This window comes from Eulemur rufifrons, chromosome 14 (assembly GCF_041146395.1).
Source record: "Eulemur rufifrons isolate Redbay chromosome 14, OSU_ERuf_1, whole genome shotgun sequence".
NCBI lineage: Eukaryota > Metazoa > Chordata > Mammalia > Primates > Lemuridae > Eulemur > Eulemur rufifrons.
In genome coordinates, this window is record NC_090996.1 from 3,625,803 (window position 1) to 3,642,670 (window position 16,868).

Genomic DNA, 16,868 nt, shown 5'->3' on the forward strand with positions numbered 1-16,868 from the left:
TAAACACTAAGCCATGGTTAGAGGGTTGGAACTTTCAGCACTCTCCCTGTCCCCGACCACTAGGGACAGGAGTGGAGCCAGAGATTGAGTTCAAACACCAATGGCCGATGATTCAGCCAATCATCTCTAACTAAATAAACCTCCCCCAAAACCCCTAAGAGATGGGGTTTGGAGAATTTTTGGTTTAGCGAACACATGGAGGTACTGGGAGAGGGTATGGAAGCTCTGTGAACCATCCACTCCAAGCCTTGGTCTACGGATCTTGTCCATTTGGCTGTTCCTGAGTCGTGTCTTTTATAATAAACCCATACAGGTTGAATATTCCTTATCCAAAATGCTTGTGACCAGAAATGTTTCATATTTCAGATTTTTTTTTTGATTTTACATGATATGCATTATACTTACCAATGGAGCATCCCAAATCCAAAAATGTGAACTCTAAAATGCTCCAATGAGCATTTCCTTTGAGTGTCATGTTGGCACTCAAAAAGTTTTGGATTTTTGGAACATTTCAGATTTCAGATTTTCAGATTTGGGATGTTCAACCTGTAATAGTAGCAAAGTGTTTTTCTCGAGTTCTGTGAGTCATTCTAGCAAATGATTAAACCAGCAGAGAGGTTGTGGGAACCTCTGACTTTGTAGCCACCAGGACAAAAGTGTGGGTAACCTGGAGGCCTGATACTTGTGACCAGTGTCTGAAATTAGGATGGCCTTGTGGGTCTGAGGCCTTAGACCTATGGATTCTAACGCTAACACTGAGTAGTGTCAGAATTGAATTGAATTGTAGGAAATCCAGTCAGAGAAGCAGAGAACTAGGGATTTGGTTGGTGTGGGGAATAAACCCTCAGGGAAGGAATGAGAACTATATGTATTTGTGGCAGAGGTGGGTGTGAGTGAGTGAAAACGAGTTAATACTTTGTCTCCCATAACAGAAAGTTAAGAAATAACACCTCAATCCCAAACCACAAGATATAGGACTGGAAGTATGTTATTTAGAGACATAAAGTTAAACAAAAGACCCATTTAAATAATGGAGAGTGATGCCTCGGGAGAGTGAGTAGAGCTTTGTAGAAATATGTTTAACTTTCTAAATATGTACAATATAAAATTTTTATAACAGTAAAAAATAATTTAAAATATGTAAGATACTCATGAAATATTAACAGTGGTTATCTTCCGGTGGTATGATTATGAGTGATTATCTAATATTCTTTTTTATTTTTAATTTTTACAATGAACATTGCATTTAAAATGAACCCAGTATAAATTTTACAATGAATACATAATAAAAAAGTATTTTCATGCTATGATTTTAAAAGTCTCTGGCCTCCTAGTCTCTGCCCTTGTTCTTCTCTACTGAGCTGGAAGACAACATCTGGAATAGAAGCAGGGCAGAAAATTGTTCTTATTTCCTCCCTTCCTGAATGCCTATAGACAAATTATAGAGCTCTAATTTCATGGCTGTCAGCCTCGGCTCCACCCTCCTCATATTCCTTAGGATTTGAAGTCTCTGCAATTTCAAGTTTCTTCAAGCAAATATTCCAGTTTCCAGAGATGACGACAAGATTTAAGGATTTTTTTCTTTTTTTTTCTTTCTTTTTTTTCTTTCTTTTTTTCTTTCTTTGTTTTTTTTCTTTCTTTCTTTCTTTTGCCCTGTGCATTGTTACTTTTAAGAAAATACTATAAGGTTTGGTGGAGGAGGGTGTGAATGTCCTGGTTCCATAAAAATTTACAATCACTCAGACCACCATCCTGTACCACTGCAGGGGGATTCGGGGGACCCAGGTTGGAAAGATCAAGGTTGCTAGCTGGAGTCCAGGAATGTCATGTCCTAGCCAGAGAGGTAGCCTGAAGTTTCAGCCGATCAGCAAAATCTCACCACGTAAAGGCTCCAGCAACTTACAACCAGAGCTCGGGCTATCTGGGCACCAGAAATCCAAAATGAAACCTTGGAGCTGGGGTGCAGCCTGGCACAGAAGCAGGATTCAGGAATGTGGGTGCAGGGCAGGCACAGCAACAAGTTCCAGGAGCCTGGGACTTAGTGTGGCAACCAGAGAGAGGGAGGGGCAACAGTGGGAAAGGCCCCTGGCTGCAAGGAAGCCAGGATTCTGTGCACAGGGCCCTCCTGCAGAGTGAGATGGCCACTCCAGAGCTAGGAGCAGTGCCTGCAGGTGGGAGGAAGTCCATCTGGCAAAGACCACTGAATCTTGAGGTCGGCTCTGAAACCGAATGCCTGGGTGACTCAGGGTTCAAGGTGAGAACACCGCTTCTCTGCTCACTGCAGGGGCCAGAGCTGCTTCTAGGCCACCCATGTCCAAGACCCAGCATGGGACTGAGTAAGCAGGAGAGAAGGTGGGGGAAGGAGGCGGGGAGGGGAGATCCGATCTCTCAAGAATCCGGAAAAAACAAGCCGGGGAATTGAGGGCAGAGCAATGAGACAGAGGCCCCACTGCGGCCCTCCTCTAAAAACTAGAACTGAGAAGGGCCTAGGGGAGCAGGCCCTGGAAAAAAGATGTTTTGCTCTCTTTTTGCTCTGGAAAAGAGATGATAGTTGGAAAACTGTTTATGTGCTTTTCTCTTATGGGCTATGCAATCTCTGCTCTAAGTAGCAAGCCAGGTGATTGCTGTGTTTCCAAATTGCTTCACCTCTTCCTTTAAGAGGCGATGGGCTAAGCTTGGAGGAACCAGATCACGGGGCTCTCGTAGTAGGCGGAGAAGACCCTCTGGTCGCAGCCAGAGCTGAGTGCAGAGGAACACTAGGACACGCTCCAAGGGAGAGCCTCGTTTCCCACCTGAGGTCCTGTGCGCAGCAAGGAAGGGCGAGGGAGGAGGGCAAAGGTGAGAGGTGACAGCGGTGTTGGACAGTGAGATCGGTACAGAGGGCAGAGGTGGGCTTCTGCCTCCATTTTCCACGGGGGCTGTGGGAGCAGCCTGCTCATGGGTGGCTTTATATCCACCTGGGCCCACCCTCATCCACGTGGACATGATGGCTCATCGTGGCCAGAGGGGCAGCTGGTGGCCCTCCCTGAGCGGGAGCTCAGCCTACTGGGCTGCAAGGGGTGGGGGAATGTGGCCGCCATGGCTCAGGGGTCTGCGGCCAGCAAGAGCTGGGGGAAGCTGAGTCCACCGAGCCCTGACCGAGCTGAGAGGTTAGATCCCAAGTTCGGCAGCTGCAGACGTCTTCCAGGAACGCCAGCAGGGCAAGGGGCAGCTGGCCAGGCTGGGGGCAGCCGGCCAGGCTGGGGACACCGGCCAAGGGAAAGGGGGACACTACAGGCAAAGGTCCTTCCCTCAGTGACAAGGTGGAATAAACCCTACCTGTCCCCCCATACCCAGGAGCTGTCCTAGGGAAGCCGGGAAGTCCCAGAGATAGACAGAATCTTCTTTCCTGAAGGGACTGAGCATTTGCAAAGGGACGATGGAAATTCCCACACCAGACCCAGTTGGACTCGCGCTGGAGATGAAGCTGGCCTCTGACGTGAAAGGCCGTCACCTGCCCTGAGGCCCGCTCGGAGCCCGTCCACACCCCTGAACCTCAGATCTGCTTGGAGCGCGGGCACCGCTCACCCCGCCAGCCGAAACCGCCCGCAGCCACCACAGAAGCCGCAGTCAGACATTCAGTGTTAATAAAAGACACTCAAGGAACATTTCTCTTCTCTTTCCTTTAAGTCGAACTTCTTAGGAGCCTGGGAGTCCATTGAACTTCACGCACAGAAGTTAAACTCCAAATACTGACCCGGGCGTCCTGCTAAGTCCATGAAGGGCCGCCCGTGCGGGGAGCTTTCCCAGGCCGCGCACGGCCCTGCTCAAAGCGCTTTGAAGGGGCCACTGCTCTATCAGGCGCCACTGGTAGTTATGTTATTCCTGACAGTTGAGCAAGCTTGTCACAGCCTCGCTGCCGCTATGAGAAAGTGCTACCGGAATGACTTCATGACAAAGGAGTCTAGACTTCTAGGACAACATGAAGTCGATTGCCCTGGACTGCCTGTGTGCCTGGTAGCTGAAACTATTTTTGGAGTCATGTTGGCAGCAAAAAAAGTAAAGACTGTGACCTAAAATTCCAAATAGATATTGCAACGTGTCAGCCCAAATTTTCCTACTTTAGGAAAGTCTGGGTAAAACTTCTGCAACCTTAAAAACTGTGCGGTGTCACAAGGATGAAAAACGGAAACAGGCCAGGCACAGTGGCTCACGCCTGTAATCCCAGCACTCTGGGAGGCCAAGGTGGGAGGATATTGAGGCCAGGAGTTCAAGACCAGCCTGGGCAACACAGTGAGACTCCATCTGTACAAAAAACACCAAAAAAAATTAGCCGGGCATGATGGCGTGCCTGTAGTCCCAGCTACTTGGGAGGCTGAGGCAGGAAGATGGCTTGAGCCCAGGAGGTTGCGGTTACAGTGAGCTATGATTGTGCCACTGCACTCTAGCCCAGGTGACAGAGCAAGACCCTGTCTCTATTAAAAAGAAAAAAAAAAATGGAAACAGTGTCCAGTTGGTTAAGAGCAAATGGTCATTTGTGTATGTTGGATGGTGGTAGTCGATTATTTGGCAGAGAAGGCACTGCAGCACTTATAATTAACTCCCAGGCTGCAAAATAAAATTCCATTTGTTTTCTCTCCAATCGAAGAGCAATGAAATAGTCATGTGTTCCTGCATTTCCATAAACGACAGGACAAAATGGAAAAGCGCGAGGCTGCAGATCCAGCCTCAAACATAACAAACATTGTGCAACTGCTAAGGCCTGAAAAGGAGGAGGAACCGCCTGGCAGATACTCCTGGAGAGACGGGGAAACGGGGAAAGCTGTTCGGGGGAAAAACTTGAGAATAAGTTATAATCCAAATCTTAGTCATGTCATCTAAAACTGTGGTCCCCAAACTCCGGGCCGAGGATGGGTACCGGTCCATGGCCTGTTAGGAACCGGGCCGCACGGCCACCTGAGGCTCCCCCCACCCCCCATCCCAGTCCATGGAAAAAGTGTCTTCCGTGAAACCAGTCCCTAGCGCCAAAAAGGTTGGGGACTGCTGGTCTAAAGGACCCCTCAGAACAACTGAGAACAGTAACTCACGGAGGACCAGGTGAGCGAGCAGACGGGAAGCCTTCTGAGCTGCACGGTAGGAGCAGCAGCAGCCGCAGGGGCAGTGGGGGAGCAACGGGGAAAGGTCCTTCTCTGCCCTGAACTCAACTGAGAGTCTGCTGTAGTTACTTTTTAGGCTTTGAGGATAGCGTGGGGGAAAAAAAGGAAGAGGAAGAAAGGGCAGGAGAAGGAAGAAATATAGGACAGCCTGGAAGATGGAACATTCATTCCGGGATCATCTGGAAAGGGGGATTAGAGCTGCCAATATAAGGGCGGTCACCTGCTCCTGTACACCCTCACAGTCGTGCACACCCGGCCCCAGCAGAAGGCCTCGAAACCCACTGCTTCCCTGCCAGATGCACCTGATGGAGCTAACGGGGCGCTGCTCCCCTGTTTACGTTCAGCGAGAACTCGGGACCCGGGCATTTAACTCAAAGGGAAAGTGCCTTCCATTTTTTTTAAATCCTTAAATTTAAAATAAAACTCGTCTGCTCTCTGGCAGCCCACAACTCTGAACCTCTTTACAAGGGAGGAGAGAAGCCTTCCCAACATGATTCAGATTAATCTCCTTGCCGCTGTGAGCTGTCACAATACATGTTAGTTGATGGAGGCAGGTCTCCCTGCTGTCATCGCAGAGAAAGTTTACGTCGCAAATGTCGCTCTAGCTCCAGGGCACTGCCTGGGAATTTTGCTTCCGAAGGAAAGGTAGCTAGCAGCAACACCGGTGTGTCATGCAAAAAAAATATTGATCTACCCAGAGTGGTGTGGAAGGTACCTTGGTGATGCCAAGAAATACCGTGTGTTTCACCCAAAAGCAGTGCGTTCACCGTTGCGTGAGCACACCTCCGTTTCATAAGGAACAGCTCCCTGGAGAGACTGACTTGGAAAATATTGAGTCCCTTCTTTTTCTGTGCAAATCCCTTGACATTAAAAATGCCTCTGCTTTGTTAGCTCCCAGGGTTCTGGTTCATGTGTAGGAAACTAAAATTGGGGACAATCCAATGATCAGGTTATTTGCCATAACCAATTGGTTGTATGAACCGGACCAGAAAAGAATAAAAGGGTTATAGGATTCCCATAGTGAGGAACAAGCTTGCCATTGTAGAATACAGAAGAGTAGTAACAATAAAAACAGCAGCTAGTATTTTTAGAGCACTTACTATGTGCCAGGAACCTTGGTAAGCATTTTGCATGTATTATCTCATTTAATCCTCACAACAACCCTGTAAGATAGTGCTATTATTGTCCCCACTTATATATAAAGAATCTGAGGCCATCTCAGGCAATGTGTCTACAGCACATCAGGTCAAAATCTGCCATTTTACAGAGGATAGACTGAGGCTCAAAGCCAGCGCTCAAGTCTGGTCTAGAAAACAGGTCTCTGGAACTCGGGCAACATTCTATCACATCGTGCTGCTGACACTTGGAGTCACGTAAGAGCCACTTGCCCCAGCTGTGAAGTCATGTGTCCTTGAGCACCGTGGGAAGGAAGCAGTCAGCTGGGGACTGCCATGCAGAGCAGACCAGCTAGGGAGTGACATCCCCTGTCACCCTGCGAACCACACCTGCTACTTTCCCAGAAAGTGACGAAGTTGGTGACGCTCCTGTAAGGGGCTGATCCGCTGCGATCGCTCCTGGGCATTCATCTTCCCAGCTAATTGAGCAACAGCAAATGTTTTAGAGAAATGGATACGTCGTGCCTTTGGGTCTCACATGTGTGTAAACATGGATAAAATTGGAAAGGACTCAATTACAAGCAGAGTGTCTTCCATACTCCTTGAAACAGAGGTTTATACAGGAAAGGAATTAATAAATATTCATGAAGCAAAGGGGTGAACACATACAACACTGCACAGCCCTGTATCTTACAGTATTTTATACTGACGCCTCTTCCAGTGTGATGCGAATCCTCCCCACTGGACCGACACCCTCCATCAACTGGGCTCCTCCAGAGGAAAGCAGAGTGGTGTGGAGTTTTAAAAATATATATTTAACTATTAATATATATCTCCCCACGTCTTGCCTCTGTAGTAGAATCCTATCAACGGAAACATTTGATTATCTACAATACTGATGCCACAACTTCAGAGAGTTTATAATTAGTGTTTTTCATCTAAGGAACCAAAAGTTTTGTTATGGAAATTTTCCGCTAGTGGAACAATGCACCTCTGAATGCTGGGGAGGTTTTATGAATGAGAAAATTGACAGCTCATTTACACGACGGATGAGAGACCTGCCTGAGGACACAGACCCCAGAGGGGGCGAAAGGGAACAGGTTGTTGCTCTGCTGCTCCAAGACTGCGAGGGCGGGGAAGGAAGGTGGAGAACATCTAAACATCTAGCTTTTTTGTTTCTTTAATAAATATTTTAATAATTTGAGACACATAATTTCCTATCAAAGTAAGATTAACCTTTATATGCAGGACATAAATTCAACTGCTAAGAAATATTTTCGTGTTTGTACTTGCTAATGTCATATAACTTTAATATTAAACATATCACCCATACTTTTTTGAGAGATAAATATTCAAAGGTATTTCTAAAACCTATAAGCAGTGTAAGATCAAGTATTAAAATCGTACAGATTGTAGGCCAATGCGACATCTAGCTTTCCACTATGGTTTTTGTCTTCCTGCAACACCGCAGCCTTCACTCGGCACCAGGGCCAGGCTGCTGTACTAACTATCCTGGACCCAGGAGCAGTACCAGCTGCCTGTGCCCATCTACAGCACGCTGCAATTGGCCACTGTCACACACACGGTCCAGGGACAGCCCCAGCCAGTCCGGTCCTGGGTGATGCTCCACTTCTGCCAACAATGCTGCTCGGTTTCTGGATCCCTGCTCCAGACTCTACCATGACAAATTCTACTGCTCCGGGATTTGACCCCAGTTCAATTGCCTGGTATACTCTCCACAGTCCTGCCACGTCCCACAAAAGGAGGACCACACAAGACCCTACAGTCCACATGGGGTAAACATTCCAGACCACTCTGACCCGAGAATTAATGCCCAACAGTCTTCATCCTGTGGCACGACTGGCCATCCACCATCTGCTGGGGCCATCGGCTCCTGAGATAGAATCCACATACCCTACAATCCACTTATTTAAAGCGTACTATTACAAGCGTATAGTACAGTGGTTTTTACTATATTCATAGAGTTGTGCAAACATCACAAAAATCAGTTTTAGAACATTTTCATCACTTCTCCCCCCACACCCCATACTCGTTAGCAATCACTCCTGTCTCCATCCCGCCCCCCAGGAGGGGGGTTGCCCCTGAGTAGTGGGCGACCACCATTCCACTTTCCGTCTCTCACAGTTAGCTTTTCATTCATCTTTGGTCTGCCCCACTGGACCAGGGCACTGAGTCGAGGCTGTCCTACTTGGCTTTCAGAGCCCCCATAGAGTGGATCTCCTGTTTTGATCTACCCAGTCCCCCATCTGACCTGTACCTTTTAATGTACATTTCCTGCCTTCAGTATGCTCACACAACCTGAACACCTCATCCTCATTGTGCAGCAGAGGGTTAACGCAGTGGACTGGGTTGCCCAAACCCTGCACATGCTGAAGAAAGACTTGGTCCTTGAAGGGCTCCTGGGGGACAACCTCTAAGCCCTTGGAACATCCTGTCTGATGACAGTGACTTTGCCTGCCTGCCACCCTGGGCCGGGCTGCAGCGGCTCAACCTCTGGTGGGCAGGGGCTGGAGACTGAGTGGCCAAGGTTAGTCACACAGGCTCTCCTGCCTCTGGGACTGACTCCCACCCCCCAGTAAAACCCTGGAGGCCAAGGGTGGCATGAGCTTCCTAGCTGGTGACACTTTATATACACCGTTACACATCATTGCTGGGAGAATTAGCACTGTGCGTACGGCTCCGCCAGAGGACAACTGGAAGCCTGTGCCTGGTTTCTCCTGGACCTTGTGCTATGCATCTCTGCTGACTAACAGCTTTTCTGAGTTTTGTGAGTCCTCCTAGTGGATCACTGAACCCAAGGGTGGTCTTTGAGACCCCAAACACACCCATTTTCACTATTATACCTCAAACTGGGTCATCTCTCGTATACCAGCCAGTGGAAACCTCCTCCAGCTTGCAAGGCCCACCCAGTCACACTTTTTTCCAGGGAAGAGAGGATTCCAGGGGATTGAGCACTGACGGGGCCTGCCTAGATCTGAGTCCCAGCTTCACCTCTTCTCAGGTGTGTGGCCTTGGGTAAGGTGCTTAACTCCTGTGCCTTAGCTGTTCTGCCTGTAAAAGGAGGATGATGAAAATACTTATCCCACAGCACCAGCACCAGGAGGAAATGCATTTGTATTAGCAAAGGCACAGGAACAGTGCCCGGCACACAGAACATTCCAGTGTGAGTCAGGGTTTTTATGAGCTTCTCCATCCACTCCGACCACAAACTCCCCCCTCCCACGAGTCCACACGCACCTGCAATGAAGCGGCATCACATGCATTGAGGCCTGTGTCTCCAACCAGCCCGTGAACACCCCTCGAGGACAGGAGAATCGTTTCACTTACCAACACTGTCCCCGCTAGAAAGGCCGAGCACACGATGAACACACACTTGGCTCCCAAAATATATTTGCTGATGCACAGAGAAGATATCTCTATTTTAAAGTCTAAAAACGTCTGATTCTTCACTTAATGCTTTCTTCCCGTGTAAGCCAGTCATATTCCTCTAGGGAGGAAAAAATAGCCTCCCTTTATGTACATCTGTGCACGGAATCTAAGATCCCGGCAACTCCACACTTCCAAGACAGCCCTTTCAACTAAACCGGTCTAACAGGCTCTAACGGCTCCTGTACCTTGTAATTTATTATCAAATTGTATGTTGGGTTAAGGATCGCTAATTGTTAATCATCAGCCTGAATTAGTTATTAATGAGTAATGTCACTAATTACGGGGCCACCTAACATAGCGCAGGGAGGAACCACTGTCACCTTAAAGGAGATGCCTGACTCAGCTTTCAGCCCGTGCTCTGAAAGCAACGTGCTGTGAAATGTCCCATCTGGGATACTGTAGATCCTGCCCTCTCGTGACAAAGGCCTGGGCTTTGACAGCTGGGAGGAACTGCAGGGACCAGCGGATCCCAGGCGCGAGCTCCAGGCCTCTGAGGGCTGCAGAGCTGAGCCAGGGTTTCAGGATCCACAGTACCTGGCCCAGCACCTTCAGGCTAAACAAATGCCCTCCTCACTCTTATCTCTGCAACTCTCCTCCCATAGGTGGGGATAATGTTATGAATAATAAAACCTAAGTCTACATCAAAGCACAACTGAATTCATGGTAGTTTCTGTTAAGAAATCCTGGAGGGGTTCTGTTGGATTTATATTCCTGGGCCCTCAAAATAGCCATCTCTCTCCCTTTTTTTTTTTTTCATGTTCACGGTCAGCTCATCCATTCCCATTCCTATCAGGAAGGAGACCTTTACCACTTTCCTGCAGCCCCTTACCCAAGGCCTAACTCTCACGCATAACAAATACTTTCACCTCCTCACTCAGAGGAAAACAAGTCCCAGAGCAGGAGCTCTCTCTTCCTGCTGTTCAAGACCAGACCGCTCTTTGTGCCCCTGGCCCAGCCCTCCTCCCTCTTCAGGGTCTTCCTTTCCCAATCAGCCCCTCTTTCCTTCCTGTCTTCAGACTTTCCCCTCTCCTTGCTCCGTGCCCTCGGCTGTCTGGGCTGTGTTAAAAGGGGTTTTTCGTGCCCTCACTGGGGCTGAAGACATTCTGACAGTCGATGCTCTATTGAAAGAGATCACGCAAAAAGTCTGATAAATAGCCAGAAATGATCAGCTGACTATTGATGCATGAGGAAATCTGGGAGAGGAGTGTGTCAGGAGGGTTTCACTGGAGCGGGGATCCCACCGTCTGACCCCAAGCCTGACGGCCACTGTTCCTGGCAGCGTAGAAACATCCTCACCGCTGTGTGACTCACCCTTAGGAAAGGAAGGTGCCCTGTGGGGCAGAGGGGAGCCCTGTTGGCAGGGGGGTGTCTCTGCCCTCCCAAGGGGGACAGACACAGGTGTGCCAATCCCGGAATCCAGATAGAGAACCCACAGAAGGGATGTGGGGCTGAGACCACTTTACGAGGGATGCCCACCATGGAAAGGAATGAAGTACCGATGCCTGCTACAGCGTGACGGAACCTCGTACACTGTGTGCTAGTAAAAGAAGCCAGACACGAAAAGCCACATATTACGTGATTCCACTTAAATGAAATGTCCAGAAGAGGCACATTCAGAGAGACAGAAAGTACATGGGGAGGGGTCAGGGGTGGGGGTGGGGGGGAGGGGGAGGGAGGGGGAGGGGCGACTGCGTAGTGGGTACTGGGTCTCCACTGGGGTGACGAAAAATTCTGGAAGTAGATAGTGACGATGGCTGCACAACATTGTGAATGTCCTCCATGCCACTGAATTCCATATTTTAAAATGGCTAAAATGGTGAAATTTATGTTACATATATTTTGCCACAGTAAAAAACATCATCATCAACAAAACCAGAAAGGATGCCCCAGACCGGAGCAGGAGACCCCAGCGGGAAGAGGACGCGGGGCTAGCAGAAGGCAGAGGTGGGGGCTGAGCTGGAAGACGGCAGTGGAAGGGAGTCTACGCAGGGAAAGCAGCACAGAGGTTCGGATCGTCCACACCCCACACTAAGGAATGGGAAGAACCTTCCAAATACGGAAAGAATCTGCTTTGACACTGCTGGCCCAGAGAGTGCAAAGCCACCACAAGCCAGCAGCAATGGAACAAGGATCCTCCATCCTGCTTCCTTCCTCTTCCTCCCCCTGTGGGCCCCAGGTGGGTTCAGACCCTGCACCTGGGGGAGGCGGAGGAATGACAGCGAGAGAGAAGGGGGAGCACAGCCCCGTCCCCACTGCAGACGGTCGGTCAGCCCAGTGCAGGGACGGAAGGGAGGAGATTTTAATTTCAATTAAGTTCACGTTTTTATGACTGCATGAGACTGGACAATTTCAATAATGGAACTGAGGCCTGTTTGTGACTTACAGTGACTTCAGGAATTGTTTTTTTCCCCCAAAAGGATAAGAAACATCACAGTGTGTGCTGGAGTTAACAGTCAGGGACCAGGGAAGCGCTCCCTGCACTGAAGGAGTCCAATGGGGCAGCAGGGAACAAAAACAACAGGCGTTTAATAAACAGAGCCCAAGAGCTCTATGTCTTCAGTGCGCTAGAGGAATGTGCTCAGTCTCTCCCGTTCTAAAAAGCATATGTCACTTGATCTTGTACCCCCTTGCCCCGTTTCTGCCCCCTCCCTCCCCAGGTCTCCCCCAAATATCTCAAAAGTGTTATCTGCACTCATGATCCCCACTTCTTCCTGTCCCTTTCAATTCTAGCTTCAGACCTAAGTACGCCCTTAAAATGCTTTCACTAAGGTTATGAGGAGCTAATTGGTTAAGTCAAAGGTTGTGCTTCATCTTCCTGGTATTGGATCTCTACGCCCGTCGCCTTGGATTTTGGAAGCTAGTTCTCCTCCTACCTCCCTGTCACTTCCCGTCAGCCTCCTTCACGAAGGCTCCCTTCATCCTAGAAATAGGGACATCTTCCTGCTCCCGCTCTAACGCACCTCTGGGCTCTCTCATCCTCTTTCTAATCATTTTCGAGCCCTGATCTCTCGTCTGAGCCTCAGATGCCACTCACGCATCCATCCATTGGATAAACATTTTGGGCGTATCTGCTAAGCGCCAAGTGCCCACTAGGCGCTCAGGAGCCAGCTGTGAAACAGACAGCCGCGGCCCTGGCTTCGCAAAGCATACGGACCACTGGGTGGCAAGGAAAGGTTAAGAAAAGCTCTCCAACTAGCAGGTTGAGTAGCAATATCTAGCAGTGGTTCACAGTACAAGCCCTAAGGCTCCTTAGGAGATTGACTTCAAGTCATCTATAAACCTCATGAAATGACACGCAAAGTTACATCCACTCATGCATGCTCAGGGGCGTATGATCTATGGCTTTCATCGAATAATCGGAGAGGTCCTTGACTCAAAGAAAGTTTACAATCCACTGGTCCAAGGATGGGTTGTTGATGTGACAACAGAAATGCAGTCGCTCTGGAGAATAATCAGGGCTTGAGACACATATCTGGGAACCTTCTTGACACAGAGGCAGAGCCGGGTCAGTGCTTCGCAAGCTCTCCCACAGAAGAACCGCAGCAGAGGGGGCTGTGGGCACGCAATGGGACGATGGGAGGGGGTCTCTGCGGCCTTAACTCAAGCTCCAGGAAGTCTGGCCATGTTTCTTCTGTGGCTCTGAGTGATGCTCTCCCCAGATCTCCAGCCCCACAGTGATACCACGTTCTGCAGGGGCCTGCATCTCCCAGCGTGAGAGGCATGGGTGACAACCACCCTGGGAACCGCAGTGGTGTCCCAGGGAAGGGGGCAAGTGGGAGGCTAATATCAAATTCTGGGGTCACGTGGTCAAATGCAGTCTAGAAACATGTGGTTGGGTCCTTATAGTTTGGAAGAAGAGGGATTTATTGCCAACATTTATTAATAGAAGTCGGGATATTTCACAAAGGATCTACATATATGGCTTCTCTTAAAAGTCTGAGGACTGGGCCGTGCTTCCCCTGCGTCCCCCCAGCACCATCACGCGGGGCTGTAGCCATTGGCTCCTTGGGTGGGACATGCACTCTTTCCCCCTCCAGCCCCACCCTACACTTGGTCCTTGTCCTCGTTAATGGCACCTGCCCACTCTCTGCACCTGAAGCTCTGGTGTAGACAAAGAAGACCAGAGGACAAACAGAATACCTTAGAAAATAGCTATTTACCAGGCAGGAGAAAAAAAAGATATATAGGAAACAATAGGGAAAGAACTAAAACAGAAAGGTTATAAATTCCCTTAATGCGAAACCTCCTATATTATATTGCCTACCGGGAAGTCTAAGTATCTAAAGCCTTATCTGATCTAGTGCTGTTTGGATTATGAAAGGTTCTCCCCATCCCATCCTTTACCAGAGTAAAATCGTAACTATTAAAATGTTGGCATCACAGAGAGAAGGAGAAACTGCTATGTCTTAATGTTTAAGAAACCCTATTGTATCTGCTTAATAATTTCAGAAGGACCATAAAAATTCTTTCCTTCAATTAAATATCCCCATCAACTATTAACAGATTGAGCATTTCATAAGTTAAGATACATTAAAAAGAGATCACTGGCATTTGATTCCATTTTGTACATCAGAGATGCATGTAATATTAATGACTCACGATCACGACTCTATTTTCTTGAGTCCTTTTAAAGTGCATATTAATCATCTGTTAATGTTACCGTAACTCATGAAATACAAGCTAACTTTTCACTTAGTGACTTACGTACTCAGAGATGGCAGTTACAGATGTTCTCGGGGTGTCCCCAAAGCACAGCACTGTAACCACTTCTTTCCCTCTGTTGCTAACACGTAGGGTCACACTCCTATTTGGTTACCTCTCCTGGCTGGGGGCCGGCCTCCCGTGTGTCCTTTGGCCAAAACAGGAAACTCACTGCCTATCAGTCCATCGTTTGAATTTCATTCCTTTAACCTCTGAAGGTCAACGTGTCTCCAAGCACTCGCCATTAAAGTTTAAATATCCCTGAAGGTTACACCTCGGTTCTCAGATATTACCTGAGTGATGAATCTACACTATTATCAATATTTGCAGACATCCCAGAGCATGGGCCTGCAGCATTGCACGAACGGGACTGCACCGAGTCCCGGCTGGTGGGACCTGAGCTATGAGACAGCTCCGGCTGAGGAAGTTACAGGCCCCAGAGATTAACCTTCCCCATTGCACAAATTTGCCCACGGGTGGATCTACTCGAATGCAATTTTCCAGCTTTCAGTTTCAGCAGAAAAGTGAGAGAACTTCTCAAAATTGTACTCTTGTTTATCACAAATTTGTAAACAGAGAAAGAACTTCATGGCCATCTGTAGAGTCCTCACTCTTACTCCACGATTCCGTCTTCCTATCGCCCTTCTTACCAACAAGCATGCCCCTAAAGCCATGCCCAGGTAAGCAGGCCTCTCCTGTCTCTTCTGACCTAAGACAGAACCATGACTTTCAGAGCCAGTTTGGCCCTCAAGTAGAACTCCCAGAGAGTGACGAACCACAACCTGGGGATCGTCTTGGTTGACAATCAGAGCGTTTGTGGTGGGCTGCGTAATGCCCTTCCCCCTGGAAAAAGCCCACATCCTCATCGCTGGAGCCTGTGAATGTTCCCTCACATGGGAAAGGACTCTGCAGATGTGTTAAGTTAGGGATCTTGGGATGCAGAGACCACCTTGGATTATTCATATGGATCCCACAGGTAACCACAGAGCCTTTCTAAGGGGGAGGCGAGAAAGCAAAGGGGGAAGACAGCCAGGTGACAAAGGGAGCGGGAGAGAAAGGGAGATGTGGCACAGCCAGGACCCAAGGAAGGGGGCAGCCTCTGGCAGCTGGAAAAGGTAAGGAAATGGGTTTTCCACTAGAACCTCCCGAAGGACCCAGCCCTCCCGACACCTTGATTTGACCTCTATAAGACTCATTTCAGACTTCTGACCTCTAGCACTGTAACAGAATAAATTGGTGCTGTTTTAAGTCATTATGTGTGTGGTGATTTATTACAGCAGCAATAGGAAACTAATATGGCATCAAAACCAATCTGCTTCATTCAACTTCCTTTTTTTTTTAAGACAGGGTCTTGCGCTGTCACCCAAGCTGGAGTGCAGTGACATGATCATAGTTCACTGTAACCTCAAGCTCCTGGGCTCAAGGAGTCCTCCTGCCTCAGCCTCCTGAGTAACTGGGACTACAGGTGTGCTTCACCATGCCCGTCTAATTTTTAATTTTTTTTTTTTTTTTTAGAGATAGGATCTTGCTATGTTGCCCAGGCTGGTCTGGAACCCGTGGCCTCAAGTGATCCTCCCTCCTTAGCCTCCCAAAGTGCTGGGACTACAGGCGTGAGCCACTGCGCCCAGGCCATTCAACCTTCTTCATATTTGAGCTTCCCAACTGGTATGCTAAGAGATGTTGATCTCTGTGTCCCTAGGGGCAGCTGGGTGGGACTTGGGGGGAGAGCCATATAGGGCTCCCCAAAGGCCCCTCCTGTTCCCCAGATGCCACACAACTACTGTCCTTTTTTATGTGGTCCTGTCTCATGAGAAAGGGTGGGAAACACTGCAACAGTACAAGGTTTCCAGTGTGAAACAGCCCCAGGAAATGACACGCTTCAAACTTTATACTTAAAAGCTACTGAACACAGTTCATCATAGATGAGGAAGAATAAAGAAGTGTGAGCACTACTATGTTTTCAACTTTCAGTATCACTCAATGAAAGCTGCACTTGAAAAATTTAGCCAAAGGAACAAAATGCAACGTCCTCCCTCTGCAAGAAAGCTGTGATCCCAAGACACCCGAGGTCCCTAAGCAGCTGTCTGCACACTGCCGCTCTAGCCCAGGCCGGTCTCTCCCGGCCTCTGTCAGTGGGTTCTCTTTGCCCTTGAATCTGGGCGCTCACTGGCCGCCAGAGCTCGCCTGCCACAAACCTGATGGGGAGAGAAGGGTCCCCGGCGTCCCACCAGTCTTTCGGGGGGCTGATGTACATGCACCACAGCTCCCAGCTGTACCCGTGGGCCGAGTTCTCGTAGCGCTGCACCTCGAAGTTGTCCTGTTTGATGTTGTCGATGGAGGGGAGGATCACTCGCTTCCGGTTTTCCTGGATGCGGGATAGAACCGGCTCGGCCCTGAAACACAGGGAAGCAGAAATCAAATGTCTTTCCCGAGGCACGCTCCCCAAGACCGGCACAGACCCCCAGAC

The 16,868-nt window shown here is 48.8% G+C and overlaps 1 protein-coding gene across 1 annotated transcript in view; it reads right to left on the bottom strand.

Moving 5' to 3' along the window:
• Positions 1-16,868, bottom strand: part of GALNT17 (polypeptide N-acetylgalactosaminyltransferase 17) — a 381,238-nt gene that overhangs the window by 160,720 nt on the left and 203,650 nt on the right. The window contains exon 5 of the mRNA XM_069486333.1: positions 16,597-16,794. Coding sequence (XP_069342434.1) covers positions 16,597-16,794 — 198 coding nt within the window. The remainder of the gene's footprint in view (positions 1-16,596; positions 16,795-16,868) is intronic.